Source organism: Bombina bombina, chromosome 2 (assembly GCF_027579735.1).
Source record: "Bombina bombina isolate aBomBom1 chromosome 2, aBomBom1.pri, whole genome shotgun sequence".
NCBI lineage: Eukaryota > Metazoa > Chordata > Amphibia > Anura > Bombinatoridae > Bombina > Bombina bombina.
This window is the reverse complement of record NC_069500.1, coordinates 1,335,482,201-1,335,502,188: the sequence shown is the minus strand read 5'-3', so window position 1 is coordinate 1,335,502,188 and position 19,988 is coordinate 1,335,482,201. Positions and strand designations below refer to the sequence as shown.

The window sequence follows — 19,988 nt, the reverse complement described above, 5'->3', positions numbered from 1 at the left end:
TCTGCCAGTACTAAAATAAAAGGCTTTTTTAAATTATTAAGATGGCGCGGACAATTGTGGGGTGGGGGAGGGAAAATAGCTGTTTAGGAGGGATCAGGGGGTGGGATGTGTCAGGTGGGAGGCTGATCTCTACACTAAAGCTAAAATTAACCCTTCAAGCTCCCTAATTAACCCCGTCACTGCTGGGCATAATACAAGTGTGGTGCGAAGCGGCATTTAGCGGCCTTCTAATTACCAAAAAGCAATGCCAAAGCCATATACTGTATGTCTGCTATTTCTGAACAAAGGGGGTCCCAGAGAAGCATTTACAACCATTTGTGCCATAATTGCACAAGGTGTTTGTAAATATTTTCAGTGAGAAACCCAAAGTTAGTGAAAAAGTGAACGATTCTATTTATTTGATCGCATTTAGCTGTGAAATAGTGGCATTAAATATACCAAAATGGGCCTAGATCAATACTTTGGGTTGTCTACTAAAAAAATATATATACATGTCAAGGAATATTCAGGGATTCCTGACAGATATTAGTGTTCAAATAAATAAATAAAGAGAGAAGCGCTCAACCTGGGAACGAACAATAGCATAATAGCTTGTTCTATGGTTAGTTACCACCCAAGAAGCAGCTTCTTTTTGCTCAACATGTCCTTTTCACAGAGAATAACTTTCCTGAAGCATATCAGTCTGATCATGACTTAACAGTACAGTCCAGCCCCGAAATACCAGGCAATCCCGTCACACTTAGGGAGACTCCCTAAGAGTCATAATTTGCATAAATAAAAGGAGAGAAGCGCTCAACCAGGGAATGAACAATAGCATAATAGCTTGTTCTATGGCTAGTTACCACCCTGTAATAAGGGCATAAATCTGTAAGAACTCAGATATTGTCCAGAAGGATATTATGGCATTATACTGTAAGAACTCAGCTGTGTATTCAGGAAGGGGTTAAATCCTCATTTAATACTGGGCCACTTTGGAATGTAGAAAGATCACATTACCAGGACCCCATCTGAGAAGGATGACCAGCTGGCTTACATAAAGATCCTTTGTGTAAGGCTAAATTCTATTCCCTACCCCCAAACACATGGCAGGATGAAACCATATACTCTTAACTAGGGATGCACCGAAATGAAAATTCTGGACCGAAACCGATACCGAAAATTCAGGATGATCCTGGCCGAAAACCGAAACAAAATTGTTTTTTTCTTTTTTAACTACAGTGTGTGTGTGTGTGTCTAGCTGAGAGAGCTTTTAGGCGGGAAAGCTCCAACAAATGGACATGGTCACTTGTACAGTAGGGTGTGATCTGCAGTGAAACTGGAGCTCTATAAGGGAGAGTGTGGTTATAGCCAGACAACAATACGAGGTGGACATGTGTTTTGTTTTTGGGTGTAGTTATCCGTGCGATGAGCGTGGCTGCACCTGATCGTCTCTCATCGTATCTCCGCCTAGTTCCTGGTTCCAGTCTCACACTGACCCGTCAGATTATATGTCCGGAGCCCCAAATGGAGTCTGCCTGTCACCTATCACCAGGAGCACTGGACTTAGCTACATCCTTACGTGCAAGGTGGTTATAGAAAGTTACTGTGCTTTTTTGTATACACTGTCTGGTGGGTGCTAATTTGTACCAACTGTGTGCGAGCTTCGGACTTATGCTTATAAAGTGTGCACGCATATTTGCCTCAGGCGAATAGAATGTCTACGCACAAGAGGCTGATGTATGAGCACTGTATATAAGGCTTAAAGATATTCACTGTGTGTGCTTAGGGCTGTGTCTGATATTATCAGTGTTTATAAACATGTTACTTATCCTCCTTTGATATTTGTATTCACTATTCAGAACTTTGGTTTCCTTCTCTGCTGGTTTCAAATATCATCATGTTATGGTACTTATGTGTGTGCTCTGTGTACCATGCCAGTGCTGTGCTGCTCACCTTATGCTAAGGATAGACATGTAACTTAATAGAACAGGGGAGGGCTGTACATTTTTAGCCATTTTGGTCCTCTTTGGGCCAATATTGGAATTGCACATTTTCGGTGGCCCAAATTTTGGTGCATCGCTAGTATTATTCTTTATTTAGTTCTGTGTAACAGAATCAGATTTAACCGTTTTTGTTTTGTTACCAATTATCCAAATAAAGTATAGTCCTAGAAAACTATTATTATATGCAAAACAGTAAGTCAAGTAATTAACTCAAACAGCAGCTCTAGGCTGGCATCAAATTAAAAATATGCTACACAATAATTTTGCCGAAAATTAAAGGCAAAAAAACCGAAAACCGAAATAACAAAAAATGCTATTTTCGGCAGAAACTTTCTGCGGCCGAAATTTCGGTGCATCCCTACTCTTAACATTACCATGGGGGCTTGCATATGAGTGACATCATCACTGTGGGAGGGTTGAAAGACTCACAATAAAAACCATCAACACACATGGTTTTGGTCTCTTTGTAATCTGTGGGTGAGCAGCTAACATCAAGTAAGTAATCCTTGCAGACACATATTTACAGCACACCATACTTTCATATAGAATTGGCAAATGTATTAGTGTAATATTGATGTATAGTTCACTGCTGTGTATTTATGAAGTGATATGCATGTGTGTAATTTATATTTAATCTGTATATTTTAACTGTTTATGTAGCCTCATTGTAATAAAAGTTTTGTACTGCTGAAATAAGACTCTGCGAGTGATGTTCTTGCAGGTAGTTTAATTAAGCTAGTGATTGTGTGTGGGTATAATAATTCATAATGGATTATTAAATGTAATATTAGCCTTTCGCTAAAGAGTATAGCAAACAGACACTAAGATTTATAGAGTCTTAGGTACCATTTAAAGGGACACTCAGGTTTTATTAAATTTTCATGATTCAGATACAGCATGTAATTTTTCAAATTTGCTTCCATTAAAAAAAATGTGCAAAGTATTTTATATTTACACTTTTTTTGAGTCACCAGCTCCTACTGAGCATGTGCAAGAACTCAGACTATACGTATCTGCATTTGTGATTGGCTGATTGCTATCACATGGTATGGGGGATTGGAAATATACATAACTTTGAAATGTGTTAGAAAAGAATCTACTACTCATTTGAAGTTCAGACTCAGTGCTATTGCATTGTCTTGTTATCTTGCATTGGTTGATTATGCAAATCTACTGTGTTTACTGGTCCTTTAAATGCAGTTATTTCACACCCAAGAAGCAGCCTCTTTTTGCTCAACATGTGCTTTTCACAGAGAAGAACTTTCCTGAAGCATATCAGTCTGATCCTGACTTAACAGTACAGTCCAGCCCCAAAATACCAGGCAATCCCTCTCTGAACGAAACAGCAAAACCCCAGACGTACGTTTCGGCCTATTGTGGGCCTCGTCAGTGAGGTGCAGCCATATCCCTCTAGGCACACTGAGCAACGGGTCCACGTCTGGATTCCCACATCACACTTAGGGACACTTCCCTAAGAGTCATAATTTGCATAAATAAAAAGAGAGAAGCGCTCAACCTGGGAACGAACAATAGCATAATAGCTTGTTCTATGGCTAATTACCACCCAAGAAGCAGCCTCTTTTTGCTCAACATGTGCTTTTCACAGAGAAGAACTTTCCTGAAGCATATTAGTCTCATCCTGACTTAACAGTACAGTCCAGCCCCGAAATACCAGGCAATCCCTCTCTGAACGAGAGAAACAGCAAAACCCCAGACGTACGTTTCGGCCTATTGTGGGCCTCATCAGTGAGGTGCAGCCATATCCCTCTAGTCACACTGAGCAACGGGTCCACATCTGGATCCTGCATCACACTTAGGGAGACTTCCCTAAGAGTCACAATTTGCATAAATAAAAAGAGAGAAGCGCTCAACCTGGGAATGAACAATAGCATAATAGCTTGTTCTATGACTGGTTACCACCCAAGAAGCAGCCTCTTTTTGCTCAACATGTGCTTTTCACAGAGAAGAACTTTTCTGAAGCATATCAGTCTGATTCTGACTTAACAGTACAGTCCAGCCCCGAAAATTCCAGGCAATCCCTCTCTGAATGAAACGGCAAAACCCCAGACGTACGTTTCGGCCTATTGTGGGCCTCGTCAATGAGGTGCAGCCATATCCCTCTAGGTACACTGAGCAATGGGTCCACGTCTGGATTCCCGCATCACACTTAGGGACACTTCCCTAAGAGTCATAATTTGCATAAATAAAAAGAGAGAAGCGCTCAACCTGGGAACGAACAATAGCATAATAGCTTGTTCTATGGCTAGTTACCACCCAAGAAGCAGCCTCTTTTTGCTCAACATGTGCTTTTCACAGAGAAGAACTTTCCTGAAGCATATTAGTCTCATGCTGACTTAACAGTACAGTCCAGCCCCGAAATACCAGGCAATCCCTCTCTTAACAAGAGAAACAGCAAAACCCCAGACGTATGTTTCGGCCTATTGTGGGCCTAGACAGTGAGGTGCCGCCATATCCCTCTAGGCACACTGAGCAACGGGTCCACGTCTGGATTCCCGCATCACACTTAGGGAGATTTCCCTAAGAGTCATAATTTGCATAAATAAAAAGAGAAGCGCTCAACCTGGGAATGAACAATAGCATAATAGCTTGTTCTATGGCTAGTTACCACCCAAGAAGCAGCCTCTTTTTGCTCAACATGTGCTTTTCACAGAGAAGAACTTTCCTGAAGCATATTAGTCTCATGCTGACTTAACAGTACAGTCCAGCCCCGAAATACCAGGCAATCCCTCTCTGAACGAGAGAAACAGCAAAACCCCAGACGTACGTTTCGGCCTATTGTGGGCCTCATCAGTGAGGTGCAGCCATATTCCTCTAGGCACACTGAGCAACGGTCCACGTCTGGATTCCCACATTACACTTAGGGATGCCTGAGGAAACGGCGTATGAGCTGAGAAACGCGTTACATTTACAGGGGGCTTGACTGTATGCCCCTAGTTCACTCCTTTGTATATGTATTTTAATTTGTTTTTAATAAATAGTATTTTTTAATTTGTAAAAATACTCTTGTTAGTGATTTTACCTGCCTGCACCTGCTTGGAGTGGAACCTAACACACAGAAGTCTGCCACTTTTGGATATTGCATCCTAAGGAAAAGTCCCTTGGTGGTGAGCTGACACACCTTACCATAATATACCAGCTTGCTCCTACTAGCACATAAGTGTGCTCATCTAACATGTGAGTACCAAATCGACCTTTGTGCTAAGTCAAACACCATATCCCTAGTGATCTGCATAATTTGGTGCTTTTCCTGTGTTTTATTGTTCTACTACAGTTAATGAATGATATCCTCTGTGGGTGAGCTGTCACACCTGACAAAATCTGCAGCCTGTCCCTACAAGCACATAGGTGTGCTCCAGAGCTTTGTGAGTACCCATTTGGCTTTTTCTGTGGCTTTGTGCTTATTAGATGATACTACACATGAGGCGCCCCTTGGTTTTGTCTTTTATATAGTAAAACTCCGTAACGCAGCCCTATTGATTCCTATGGGTAAATAAAATTTATGTCTACACCTAACACCCTAACATGAACCCCGAGTCTAAACACCCCTAATCTTACACTTATTAACCCCTAATCTGCTGCCCCCGACATTGCCGCAACCTACATTATATTATTAACCCATAATCTGCCGCTCCGGACACTGATGCCACCTACATTATACTTATGAACCCCTAATCTGCTGCCCCCAACATCGCCGACACCGACATTATATTTATTAACCCCTAATCTGCCTTCCCCAATGTCGCCGCAACCTACCTACACTTCTTAACCCCTAATCTGCCGCCCCCAACGTCGCCGCCACTATAATAAACATATTAACCCCCTAAACCGCCGCACTCCCGCATCGCAAACATTAGTTAAATATTATTAACCCCTAATCTGCTGTCCCTTACATCGCAGCCACCTACCTACATTTATTAACCCCAAATCTGCCGTCCCCAACGTCGCTGCCACTATTCTAAATTTAGAACCCCTAACCCCCACTAACTTAAATATAATTTAAATAAATCTAAATAAAATTACTATAATTAACTAAATAATTCCTATTTAAAACTAAATACTTTACCTATAAAGTAAACCCTAAGGTAGCTACAATATAACTAATAGTTACATTGTATCTAGCTTAGGGTTTATTTTTATTTAACAGGCAAGTTTGTATTTATTTTAACTATGTAGAATAGTTATTAAATAGTTATTAACTATTTACTAACTACCTAGTTAAAATAAAGACAAATTTACCTGTAAAATAAAACCTAACCTAAGTTACACCAACACATAACACTACACTATAATTAAATTAATTCCCTAAATTAAATACAATTAAATACAATTAAATACAAGTATCTAAAGTACAAAAAAACCCACTAAATTACAGAAAATAATAAACAAATTAGAAGATTTTTAAACTAATTACACCTAATCTAATTCCCCTAACAAAATAAAAAAGCCCCCCCAAAATAAAAAAAAGCCCTACCCTACACTAAATTACAAATAGCCCTTAAAAGGGCCTTTTGCTGGGCATTGCCCCAAAGTAATCGGCTCTTTTACCTGTAAAAAAAATTACAATCACCTTACCGAAGTCCTCACCGAATCCGGGAGAAGTCTTCATCCAAGCCGGACGAAGTGGTCCTCCAGGCGGGCAGAAGTCTTCATCCAGACGGCATCTTCTATTGTCATCCATCCGGCGCGGAGCGGGTCCATCTTCAAGACATCCGGCGCGGAGCATCCTCTTCCAACAAAGTCTTCTTACTAAATGACGGTTCCTTTAAGTGACGTCATCCAAAATGGCGTCCCTTCAATTCCGATTGGCTGATAGAATTCTATCAGCCAATCGGAATTAAGGTAGAAAAAATCCTATTGGCTGATGCAATCAGCCAGCCAATAGGATTGAGCTGGCATTCTATTGGCTGTTCCAATCAGCCAATAGAATGCCAGCTCAATCCTATTGGCTGATTGATTGCATTTGTCAGCAGAGGAATTGTACATTTGTTTTTTACGGACCATGATCCACAGAGAGGGCTCCATGTCATGAGAGGTAAACCATTTATATCACACAGTATATTTGCATATCTCAGCATTTATGCTGAGCATAAAGAAAGTAAATACTATTACTAACAATGACTTATGTTATGAGTAGAAAACACATTAAAATGCATTACATTAAAACCAAATTTTTTCTTTCATGATTCAGATAGAGCATACAATTTTTAAAAAGTCTCCAATTCACTTCAATCAAATTTTCTTTGTTCTCAGGGTATTCTTTATTGAAGAGATACCTAGGTAGGTAGTGTGCACATGGAGCACTACATGGCAGGAAAAAGGGCTGCCATCTAGTGCCCTGGCAAATGTATAACATTTTTACAAAACTACTGCCATATAGTACTTCCATGCTTGTTAAACAAACTGTAAATGTTGGTTTCATGTTCCTTTAACATGTGATTAGTATATTTATAACATTATAAGTCTGCAGTTATGATCAAACTGTTAAAACAATTGCCAAACAATCAGAGATCCTGCTCACCTTTTTTCCAATTGACATAAATGTGAAAGAGCATCCGAAGAAAGTCTTTTGCATTGAAGCAAATGACAGGTACATTGACTTGCAGCATAACCCTTAGTAATTTCCTGTAAAACAATATATATTTTTGAATAGTTTTAGTGACATTTTTTTATATTGAATTAGCAAAATAGCAACCCCTTTTTATAAAAATTAAAAAGGATAACATTTCAGGATTGGTGAAACACAAAATATGTCCCATAATATCATTTACTTAGGACTAGGCAGTGCCTGAAGCTCCAGCCAGGTACCAGCAGTAACAAGGAGTAAATAGCTAGTTAGCATTCTCCTATACTTTCTACAGGTGCAAGTATTGTATTCTTTTGCTGCCGGTACAGTGCTGCGCTCTAACTCTTATTTTTAGCCTTTACGTGTAGACACAGGGGGGTCGATTTATGAAGCAGCGAATGTTCCTTCCGACCCACTCCGCTTCAGTTTCGCCTGAAGCGGAAGTTAAGAAGCAGCAGTTGTAAGACCACTCCTCCTTAACTCGTCTGCCACCTCTGAGGTGGCAGACAGCAATCAGCCCAATCGAATACGATCGGATTGATTGACATCCCCCTAGCAGCCGATTGGCTGCTTACCTGATAATTTCCTTTTCTTCTGATGGAAAGAGTCCACAACTGCATTCATTACTTTTGGGAAATAAGAACCTGGCCACCAGGAGGAGGCAAAGACAACCCAGCCAAAGGCTTAAATACTCCTCCCACTCCCCTCATACCCCAGTGATTCTGCCGAGGAACAAGGAACAGTAGAATAAATATCAGGTTGAAAGGTGCCAGAAGAATATAAGAACACCCCACATAAAATTACGGGTGGAGAGCTGTGGACTCTTTCCATCAGAAGAAAAGGAAATTATCAGGTAAGCATCATTTATGTTTTTCTTCTTAAATGGAAAGAGTCCACAGCTGCATTCATTACGTTTGGGAAAACAATACCCAAGCTATAGAGGACACTTAATGCTAAGACGGGAGGGTACAATAGGCGGCCCATACTAAGGGCACCAGGCCTGAACCTCTACCCAATAAAAAACCCTGCTTCGCCTGAAGCCAAAAGAATTTTAAGAGGAAAAGCCCCAATGAGACCAGTTCAGGATAGCAAACCTCCTAAAGAGGTGCGCTCGGGAAAGCAAAAAAAGATGGTGATCAAATGGATGCAGTAGTCCAGATGAAAGGCAGATCTTCCGGTATGAGGTGAGGCGAAGGAAACTTCTGTAGCAGAAAAAAGAAGGCGCCAATAGGGTGATATCGCTACAGACCAAACAGAAAACAGGGTAGTTGAGAGTAATACTCACAAACGGAGAGGCACTGAATCGTGCCTCAGCAAGCAGACCGGGACCTCAGCGTCGCCCTGAAGACCAACACAGGTAGTATCCAATCTCCAGACAGGAACACACTTGCCACAGCCAATCAGAATCCCAATGTGGTGATACACCTTCCTCTCAGTGCTTCCAGGGCTCTGCACACTTCACTGGGGAGAAGCAGATAGCAAAAGCGCCGGGACAAACTCCGGTTCCTCGGTATTGGTGCAAGTGTAGAAAGGATAAAGGGGAGATCAAACTCCTCCCCAGTCAGGATGTACAGTAGACCTCAGAGGTTTGGTTCTTCTCAGTCGTCTTGTTGGTCACACGTGAATTAGCACCAAAACTCCAATAACTGGTTTTGATCCTTAAAGTGAATGTCAAGTCACGTTCACCACTCTTCCTCATCTTCTTAATTACCTAAAATAAACGTTAGTTTAATTCATCATTTTATTATAATTTAAGACTAAAACCATAATCGAAGGATTTATAAACCTACTTCGCTTACTTTCTTCCTCCGCCCGCCATCTTGTCCCTCGTATCTAATTTGATTGACATTGCCCTTAACGAATTCTAGCTCATATCCCGTGGCGTCCAGCCCCTTTTTGCACACGTAACGCGATCAAACTGCGCATGCATTCCCTAACAAATCGTCATTGACAATCCATGCTCGTTCACATGTAGCGCATGCGCAAACAATTCCGAACACCTAACGCATGCACAATGTCTATCTACCTGTCAACCGCGGTCCGCGATCCCCAATAAAGTGTTTAACCCCTAAACCGCCGCTCCCGGACCCCGCCGCTACCTAATAAAGTTATTAACCCCTAAACCGCCATCATCTAACTTAGCTACCCTGCCGCCATCTACCCCATCTACCCCCCCGACATCTACCCCATCTACCCCGACGACATCTACCGCGCCGCCATCTACCCCATCTACATCTACCCCATCTACCCCCCCGACATCTACCCCGCCCACATCTACCCCGCCGACATCTACCCAGCCGCCATCTATTTTAAAAATATTAACCCCTAATTTAATCCCCCTACACAGCCGCCAACTATACTAACTATATTAACCCTAATTATATTAGGGTTAATATAGTTATTATATTATATATATATTAAGTATAATAACCCTATCTAACTCTAACATCCCTAACTAAACTCTTATTAAAATAAATATAATATTAATATTTTTAATGAAAATATTCCTATTTAAATCTAAATACTTACCTATAAAATAAACCCTAAGATAGCTACAATGTAATTAATAAATTACATTTTATCGATTTTAGGGTTTATATTTATTTTACAGGCAACTTTGTATTTATTTTAACTAGGTACAATAGCTATTAAATATTTATTTACTATTTAATCGCTACCTAGTTAAAATAATTACCAATGTACCTGTAGAATAAATCCTAACCTAAGTTACAAATACACCTACACTATCAATAAATTAAATAAACTACAAATATCTAAACTAAAATACAATAAACTAAACTAAATTACAAAAAAAACCCACTAAATTACAAAAAATAAAAAAAATATTACAAGATTTTTAAGCTAATTACACCTATTCTAAGCCCCCTAATAAAATAATAAAGCCCCCCAAAATAAAAAAAATTCCCTCCCCTATTCTAAATTAAAAAAGTTCAAAGCTCTTTTACCTTACCAGCCCTTAAAAGCGCTTTTTGCGGGGCATGCCCCAAAGAAAACTGCTCTTTTGCCTGTAAAGATAAACACAATACCACCCCCCAACATTACATTAGAATAGGGCAGGGAAATTTTTTTTATTTTGGGGGGCTTTATTATTTTATTAGGGGGCTTAGAATAGGTGTAATTAGCTTAAAAATCTTGTAATATTTTTTTTTATTTTTTGTAAATTAGTGTTTTTGTAATTTATTTTAGATTATTTTATTGTATTTTAGTTTAGATATTTGTAGTTTATTTAATTTATTGATAGTGTAGGTGTATTTGTAACTTAGCTTAGGAGTTATTTTACTGGTAAATTGGTAATTATTTTAACTAGGTAGCTATTAAATAGTAATTAACTATTTAATAGCTATTGTACCTAGTTAAAATAAATACCAAGTTACCTGTAAAATAGGTAAGTATTTAGATTTAAATAGGAATATTTTCATTAATAATATTAATATTAGATTTATTTTAATAAGAGTTTAGTTAGGGATGTTAGAGTTAGATAGGGTTATTATACTTAATGTTTAGATAATATAATAACGATATTAACTATATTAACCCTAATATAATTAGGGTTAATATAGATAATATATATAATATAATAACTATATTAACCCTAATATAATTAGGGTTAATATAGTTAATATAGCTGGCGGCGGGGTAGGGGGATTCAATTAGGGGTTAATAATTTTAAAATAGATGGCGGCGGGGTAGGAGCTCACATTAGGGGGTAGGTAAGGTAGATGGCAGCGGTGTAAGGGGCTCACTTTAGTGGGTAGTTTAATATTGTTGGCGACGGTGTAGGGGGATCATATTAGGGGGTAGTTAATGTAGATGGCGGCGGGGTCCGAGAGCGGCGGTTTAGGGGTTAAATACTTTATTAGGGATTGCGGCGGGGGATCGCGGTTGACAGGTAGATAGACATTGCGCATGCGTTAGGTGTTAGGTTTATTTTGTAGCTAGTTTAGGGAGTTACGAGGCTCCAATAGACAGCGTAAGGCTTACTACGGCTGCTTTTTTGTGGCGAGGTGAAAATGGAGTAAGATTTCTCCATTTTCGCCACGTAAGTCCTTACGCTGTATATTGGATACCAAACTGCGCTGGTTTGGTATACCTGCCTATGGCCCAAAAAACTACGGGCGACGGCAGAAACATACGAGCGTAACTTCTAGGTTACACTCGTATATAGGATACCAAACCAGCGCAAATTTCAGCGTCGCCGGCATTGAATACTATCATTGATAGCTAGTCATTGAATACAATGTTGCAACGATTGACGCCTGCGCTTTAGGCATAACAGTTTTTGGGTCATGCAGGCGCAAATCGATTGTATGGGGAATGGTGCGCATGCGCAATTGTTCCGGCAATCGGGAACGCGCATTTGAAGTAATAAAGGCATTATCCGGAAATACATGGAGGGCGGAGCTAGGAACGGCCGGGAATGTAAATATAAAGTGTATTTATAACTATGATATATATAAAAAAAAAAAAAAAAGTTGCGATCATACTATATATTAGATGAGGAATAGAATACAGGCTGCAAAAACCAAAAACTTTACATTCACTTTAATAACACTGAGTAACAGTTTTTCACCTTGTCAATGAGAGTAACACTGACCTATAAGATATCCCCGAAGAATTCAGCCACATTTCGTTATACAGGTGCTGTGATATAACGGAATGTGGCTGAATTCTTCGGGGATATCTTATAGGTCAGTGTTACTCTCATTGACAAGGTGAAAAACTGTTACTCAGTGTCATTAAGGATCAAAACCAGTTATTGGAGTTTTGGTGCTAATTCACGTGTGACCAACAAGACAACTGAGAAGAACCAAACCTCTGAGGTCTACTGTACATCCTGACTGGGGAGGAGTTTGATCTCATCTTTATCCTTTCTACACTTGCACCAATACCGAGGAACCGGAGTTTGTCCCGGCGCTTTTGCTATCTGCTTTCTCCCCAGTGAAGTGTGCAGAGCCCTGGAAGCACTGAGAGGAAGGTGTGTCACCACATTGGGATTCTGATTGGCTGTGGCAAGTGTGTTCCTGTCTGGAGATTGGATACTGCCTGTGTTGGTCTTCCGGGCGACGCTGGGGTCCCGGTCTGCTTGTTGAGGCACGATTCAGTGCCTCTCCGTTTGTGAGTATTACTCTCAACTACCCTGTTTTCTGTTTGGTCTGTAGCGATATCACCCTATTGGCGCCTTCTTTTTTCTGCTACAGAAGTTTCCAAAGCCCCAATGACACTGACTCGCAGTTAAGTCCAAAAGCCAAACCAGAGACCGCAAATGGACACAACTGAGCCAACAGTCCTCCAGGAGACACCGTCGCCCAACAAACAGTCCCCCACCGCTCATCTCCACAAATGAAGGAGATACCAGCTGAAACCCCTAAGGGAACAAGGCAAAGGAGAACCAAGGAAACTGAAAAGAACACCTCCACGAGTGAGCCCAGCTTACAGAGACCCAAAGGGGCCCAAACAGAGAAAGGAGGCCACACCTATACCAGGCGAAACCCAGGATAATACCGGGCACAGAGACCGAACAGAAATCTCTCCAACAACCTGCAAGCACGGAATGCAACTGAAGAGGCAAGGTCCTCCCAGTGTCTGACCACAGAATACAAAAGTATTCGACCATGAAAAAGTGTGTGATACACCCAGGCGAAAAATTGCAAGTTTGAGAACCATAACAAAACGACACAGAGGGTACTTGCGAGGAAGAAGAAGCAGTCAAGCAAGAAACCGACCGCAAAGGCAACTCCCAGACAGAGGGCACATTCCAGGCAACCTAAGTCGCCGGACCTACACACCCTAAAAAAGGGGAACACAAAACCTCCATCGAGGCCCCCCTGGAAGGAGAGTATACACTCAGATCCCGAAGGAAGAGTAAGCCCTCTTCTAATCAATAGAGCAAGTAAAAGGAAAATCTATATTCTAGCAGACTAAGCTAACAGGATAGACACAACAAGCTCACACATCCAGAGGAGACTGCAACGAACGCAGCTTTGTAGACTGCTCGGCCATACTGACCTGCAGACCCACACCCAGCTGGACCAACCCAGCCTCAGGGATCCAAGACAGGGGAACAAAAGAATCCTGAACAGATACAGGAACTAGTGTAAGGATACCACAGCCATCCCCACAGAGTACAAGTACAACCCGACTCTGAAAACAGACAACAAGATCATAGACCTAAGGCTCTATCAAATAAAGGACCAACAAGTCTGCTTGGAGCCAGCAAGAACCCAGGGGGAACCAATCCCACCTTTCCACCTCCCCACCAGGAGAAGCCCCAAACAAGGACTCTATCTCCATAGGGAGGAGAATATCCCTAAAGAAAAGGGATGATGCCAGAAGGGCAACAACTGTCCACAATGCCCAAAATCCCCGGCTTATGGGAAGAGAAATTCCCAACACAGACGTCCTAGGACCCCTCTGCAAGTAGCTTGCCAAGCAGAGGCAAAGCCCACCCATTCGCCTGCAGAGCAGGGAATCCACAGGAACACTGGTAAGCTGACCAGGAGAATGTAACTTGAAGGCACACCAGAAATTAGACATCCAACGCCAGTAGCTGGGTATGAACCAGCCACCCTTGAGGCTCAAGCCACACAGCCAACCTCCAGAAGAGAGGGCTACTCTGTGACAAAGAGTAAAAAATACTCAGAGAACCTGGCCAACCATGACCAGGTCAGGAAGATGTAGCAAGGACATAGCCCAAGTTCCCACTACCGTGGAACACCCCGACCAGCCCTGAGATCCAAGATTCCAAAACCACCCAAGACTCGGTCAGAAAAAGGCCAAGTGAAGCTTCAACAACCGGAAGTCTAGAAAATCCAGATAGCGAGAGAACTCAAAAGCCCAGACCAAAGGAAGGAACCACCCCTAACTAAAGTCCAATGCTCCAAGGAGCAAGGCTAGAAGTCGTATGAAAATCCATCTCAGAGCCTCAGGACGACCAAGGTATACCTTGAGGTCAAAAAAATCCTACTAAAAGGACTAGTCTCCCTAACACCTCCGCACAAGCAGAGGACACAAGGAAGAGAAGGCACTAAGACTACCCAGCTCCGGAAAACCCCAAGCTAATCAAAGTCCCCGCAGGGAACAACCATCACCCGGAAACACAGATCCCTAAAAGGAGATCCACTCACCCGGAGACAATGGAAGAAGACCAAAAGGCCTCTTATAACTCAGTCAAGAGTAAGAACTGCATCTAGATACACTAGAAACAGCTTACGCGTATACCTGCAAGGTGTCAGGGGCTTCAACAGGTTTCCAACTGCAAAGCCTCCGCCTGCTAGAAGCTATCCTGTACAAGCTGTTAGATCAAGCCCAAAAGGACAAATCCAGAGGCCAAAAAGATGAAGGCCAGACCGCTCAATAGCGGCAAGGGGCATTAAGCCCTCCCACCCTCCACCACATGGGGGAGGAAACTCTAAGTTCTGATGAAATCAGATGTCAGATAGATTGACGCAGCGGAAAAACTCCCCTGCCCGGTCATCTATGACTGAAGGCTATAAGGACTGAAACAATCCTTTCCACCTCATGGACCCACAGGTCCTCTCGAATGCTTAGTTAAACATTAAAAAACAATGATAACCTGAGCACTCGGTGCTTCTACCGATCCGGACGAGCAGAACAGCGCCACGTGTCTGAACAGCCGCAAGACCGAACGAACCCGACAGGGCCAGCCTGCATTCAGGGTCCCAACCAGCAAGCTGTGTTTTAACAGAGGACTAACATGTCCAACAACTTCCGAAGAAGAAATAAAGAGTATCAATCCAAGAAGGTTCCGAAGGTAACAAAAACAAAAAAAAAACATCCCATCGGATATAAATAAAATATAAGGCAACCCAGAGATTAACACCCAAAAAGACACAGGCCTACCCGCAGGACCAGCCAAATGGAGCCCTATCTCACAAAACTATGAAAGATCTCAAACAAATGACAATCAGGAGTTTACTTCATCCCCACATGTCTAATGAGGTGCACCATTCAAATTATTAGACTGAAATTCCCCATATCTGTTAATGATAGGGTCATTCAATAACTGAAAAACATGTCTGAGCAACACGCAAAGGCAATCAATCCTGTAACGGAAGGCACAACACTCAGGGACAGATACCCCCTGCGGGGAACTGTAGAGGCCCTCCCCAAGGAGGAAGGCCTGGGACAATAGGGCACGAGCACATTCTCAAATAAACGTCTGGATTCAGCAGACGAACAATCGCCAACATTACGTGGAAGTGAAAACGTGCTGCAACCTCCGGGGGAAACACGCCACCCCGCATGGAGGAACCATAAAGTGGGTTACCCGCATGTGCAGAAGTATGATTTGGTAGGAAAATCGCCTCTTGGAGGACAGGACCCCCAGAGGCAGATGGCTCAGCAGTCCCTTGATTCCCTGAGCCCGAGGGACCAGGAGCTCTGAAATGGCATACGGAACAAAACTGGTTGACAGGTGTCAACGAGGCCACTCAGGATTCATCACCGGACACAGAAAGAGATTTACTGAGACCCGCAAGGTGGTAGCCTCTTGGGAAACATTCACATTACAGTACATTGCGAATAAAGTAAAATTGAACGATCTTACCGGAATCTACGCTGTGGAACATAAACACGGCCCTTCAAGTGTGACCATGGACTTGAGAGAAGAAAGCAGGCAGCGAAGCAAAGTTCGACAATGCCAATTGCTTGAGGAGCTGAAATATGAGTCGGGATGGTTTCGCAGAAAGAAACTCCCTGCATCTCCGGACTGTAACTTTCATCCAAGCCCTCAATGAGAGACTGACAGGACTACTTAAAACTCCTGTCCCATGCCGAAGTGTACTACCCTCCATAAGAGACAAAAAAAAAATGAAAAATTCTGACACTTCTCTGCCATCCTCCTGGGATGAAAGGCAAAGAATGACTGGGGGATGAGGGGAGTGGGAGGAGTATTTAAGCCTTTGGCTGGATTGTCTTTGCCTCCTCCTGGTGGCCAGGTTCTTATTTTCCAAAAGTAATGAATGCAGCTGTGGACTCTTTCCATTTAAGAAGAAAATTGCATGCACTAACTTTATGAATCATGAAACGTTAATTTTTACTTTACCAGTCTTTTTAAGAAAAGGTCCCTCACAATGGGAGTGGTCTCCTTGATATCAGTGATGGTAAACTTTAGCTAATCAAATGCCATATATGTAATCTTTGTCATTAAAAAAGTATATGTGTACCTTTTTAAAAAAAATCTATCTGTGAAAAGGGATAATTCCGTATCTTTAGTAATGCTTCTATTACAATGGTATGCCGGCCCATTGAGATGACAATTCCAATGAACATCCAATTAGTGTGTGTGTCATATGACACTCTTGAAGCCCAGTCCTTTGAAAGGCCATAGGAAGCCTATGAAGAGAGTGGGTGGGGCTGCTCTCTATGTCACAGTCCAGCCAAAAGAGGAAATGAAGGGGGCGGAGGAACAGAAGATGCCAAGTATACACTATTAAAAAACAAAATTATGTGATTTTGCTTGTACAGCAACATATTTCCCTATGTGAGCCTATCTTCACCTTTATTTATATATATATATATATATATATATATATATATATATATATATATATATATATATATATATATATATATATATATAAAAAACATTGAGTGGACTGGTAATATTTCCCTATGGGCTAGTAGCTTTTTTCCCCTGACTAGTAAACTAGTGATATGTTTTCACATCTATCTATCTATCTATCTATCTATCTGTCTGTCTGTCTGTCTACACACACAAATATATATATACAGTATATATATATATATATATATATATATACACACATACACATGCTCATACAATGGTTTAACTAGAATGTTTATGTTGTTTATGCTTTTTAATGTTTCATAGGGAATTTAAACTTTGCCATTTACTTATGTTTTTTACTCTGATTTTCCCGCATTGTTCATTTTGTGTGTGTGTGGTGTGTAAGTGTGGTTAATCTGTGGGTAGTTTGGCAGTGTAGCTTATGTGAAGGTGCCCACAAAAAAACTAAATTTCAAAGAATTGAATTAGCGCATACAGTGTATGTGTATTCTGTGTGTGTAAGTGTACTTTGTGTTTGTAGTCTGGCTTCCACACATACTACTCGTAACAGGCAACCACAGCAGGTCTGGGACTACATTTCCCACAATCCTTTGACAAATGCTGCTATTGAGCAAGTCTGAACTTATATAAATTTAAATATTTATATCTCAGCAATCACCAAACAAAAACAAAAAAAGCACCTACTACCCAATAAAGGGCTAGATTACAAGTGACGCCTTTGTTTGAGTGCTAATACCACTGAAAGTAAACTTGTTACACACTTGCGTATTACAAATTGAAATTAAAATATCACGCAAGCGAAGCCTGATGCATGCTAACCGCTGGACAGCGTTAACCTCTTCTCCCCATAGACTTCAATGAAGTGGTGAAGTTAAAAGTGTAACACCTATCGCTCACACACTAACCTGACTGTTTAACCAAGTGTGTTATATTTGCATTCCTATGTTCTTCACATAGAAGAAAATTTTGGTTTGGATTTCGGAATAGTTTTGATTTTGGAATATTTGCATAAGTAAAATGGGGCAGTTTGGAGATGGGGTGGAACCAAGTGTAAACAACAATATCTTATGTCATGTAGCCACTATTTACATGTCACAATACAGCTTGCTCATGCAACCTGAAGGCAATTATATATCATTTTTAATACTTTTGTGTACATATAATCCTGAGAAAGATAGTACAGCACTGTAATCAGAAAGGTAAGATTTGTTTTAAATAAATATAATCTAGCATTTGCATTATAGGACAGAAAAACAAAAACAAAGACACCGGCAAAGAAAATTGTGGCTTACAGGCAGGAAAAATAATAATTTTTGATAAAAAATAAATAAAAATAAAAATATTAATTAAAAAGTTTAAATTTCATAATGCTTTGATTTGGGAATTTGTACCAATTTATATAGGAATATCTATTTAAAAATACATAGAAAATTTTCCCCTTTATGAACTACAGTATCTCACAAAAGTGAGTACACCCCTCACATTTTTGTAAATATTTTATTATATCTTTCCATGTAACAAAACTGAAGAAATGACATTTTGCTACAATGTAAAGTAGTGAGTGTACAGCCTGTATAACAGTGTACATTTGCTGTCCCCTCAAAATAACTCACCACACAGCCATTAATGTCTAAACCGTTGGCAACAAAAGTGAGTACACCCCTAAGTGGAAATGTCCAAATTGGGCCCAAACTGTCAATATTTTGTGTGGCCACCATTATTTTCCAGCATTGTCTTAACCCTCTTGGGCATGGAGTTCACCAGAGCTTCACAGGTTGCCACTGGAGTCCTCTTCCACTCCTCCATGACAACATCATGGAGCTGGTGGATGTTAGAGACCTTACGATCCCCCACCTTCCGTTTGAGGATGCCCCACAGATGCTCAATAGGTTTAGGTCTGGAGACATGCTTGACCAGTCCATCACTTTTACCCTTTAGCAAGGCGGTGGTCATCTTGGAGGTGTGTTTAGGGTCGTTATCATGTTGGAATACTGCCCTGCAGCCCAGTCTCCGAAGGGAGGGGATCATGCTCTGCTTCAGTATGTCACAGTACAGGTTGGCATTCATGGTTCCCTCAATGAACTGTAGCTCCCCAGTGCCAGCAGCACTCATGCAGGCCCAGACCATGACACTCCCACCACCATGCTTGACTGTAGGCAAGACACACTTGTCTTTGTACTCCTCACCTGGTTGTGGCCACACACGCTTGACCCCATCTGAACCAAATAAGTTTATCTTGGTCTCATTGGACCACAGGACATGGTTCTAGTAATCCATGTCCTTAGTCTGCTTGTCTTCAGCAAACTGCAGGCTTTCTTATGCATCATCTTTAGAAGAGGCTTCCTTCTGGGATGACAGCCATGCAGACCAATTTGATGCAGTGTGGGGCGTATGGTCTGAGCACTGACAGGCTGACTCCCCCACCCCTTCAACCTCTGCAGCAATGCTAGCAGCACTCATACGTCTATTTCCCAAAGACAATCTCTGGATATGAAGCTGAGCACGTGCACTCAACTTTTTTGGTCGACCATGGCGAGGCCTGTTCTGAGTGGAACCTGTCCTGTTAAAAGGCTGTATGGTCTTGCCCACCATGCTGCAGCTCAGTTTCAGGGTCTTGGCAATTTTATTATAGCCTAGGCCATCTTTATGTAGAGCAACAATTCTTTTTTTCAGATCCTCAGAGAGTTATTTGCCATGAGGTGCCATGTTGAACTGCCATGTTGAACTTTCAGTGACCAGTATGAGAGAGTGTGAGAGCGATAACACCAAATTTAACACACCTGCTCCCCATTCACACCTGAGACCTTGTAACACTAACGAGTCCCATGACACCGGGGAAGGAAAATGGCTA

The 19,988-nt window shown here is 41.4% G+C and overlaps 1 protein-coding gene across 1 annotated transcript in view; it reads right to left on the bottom strand.

Annotated features, from left to right (window-relative positions):
* Positions 1-19,988, bottom strand: part of POLN (DNA polymerase nu) — a 587,345-nt gene that overhangs the window by 445,179 nt on the left and 122,178 nt on the right. The window contains exon 8 of the mRNA XM_053700310.1: positions 7,522-7,625. Coding sequence (XP_053556285.1) covers positions 7,522-7,625 — 104 coding nt within the window. The remainder of the gene's footprint in view (positions 1-7,521; positions 7,626-19,988) is intronic.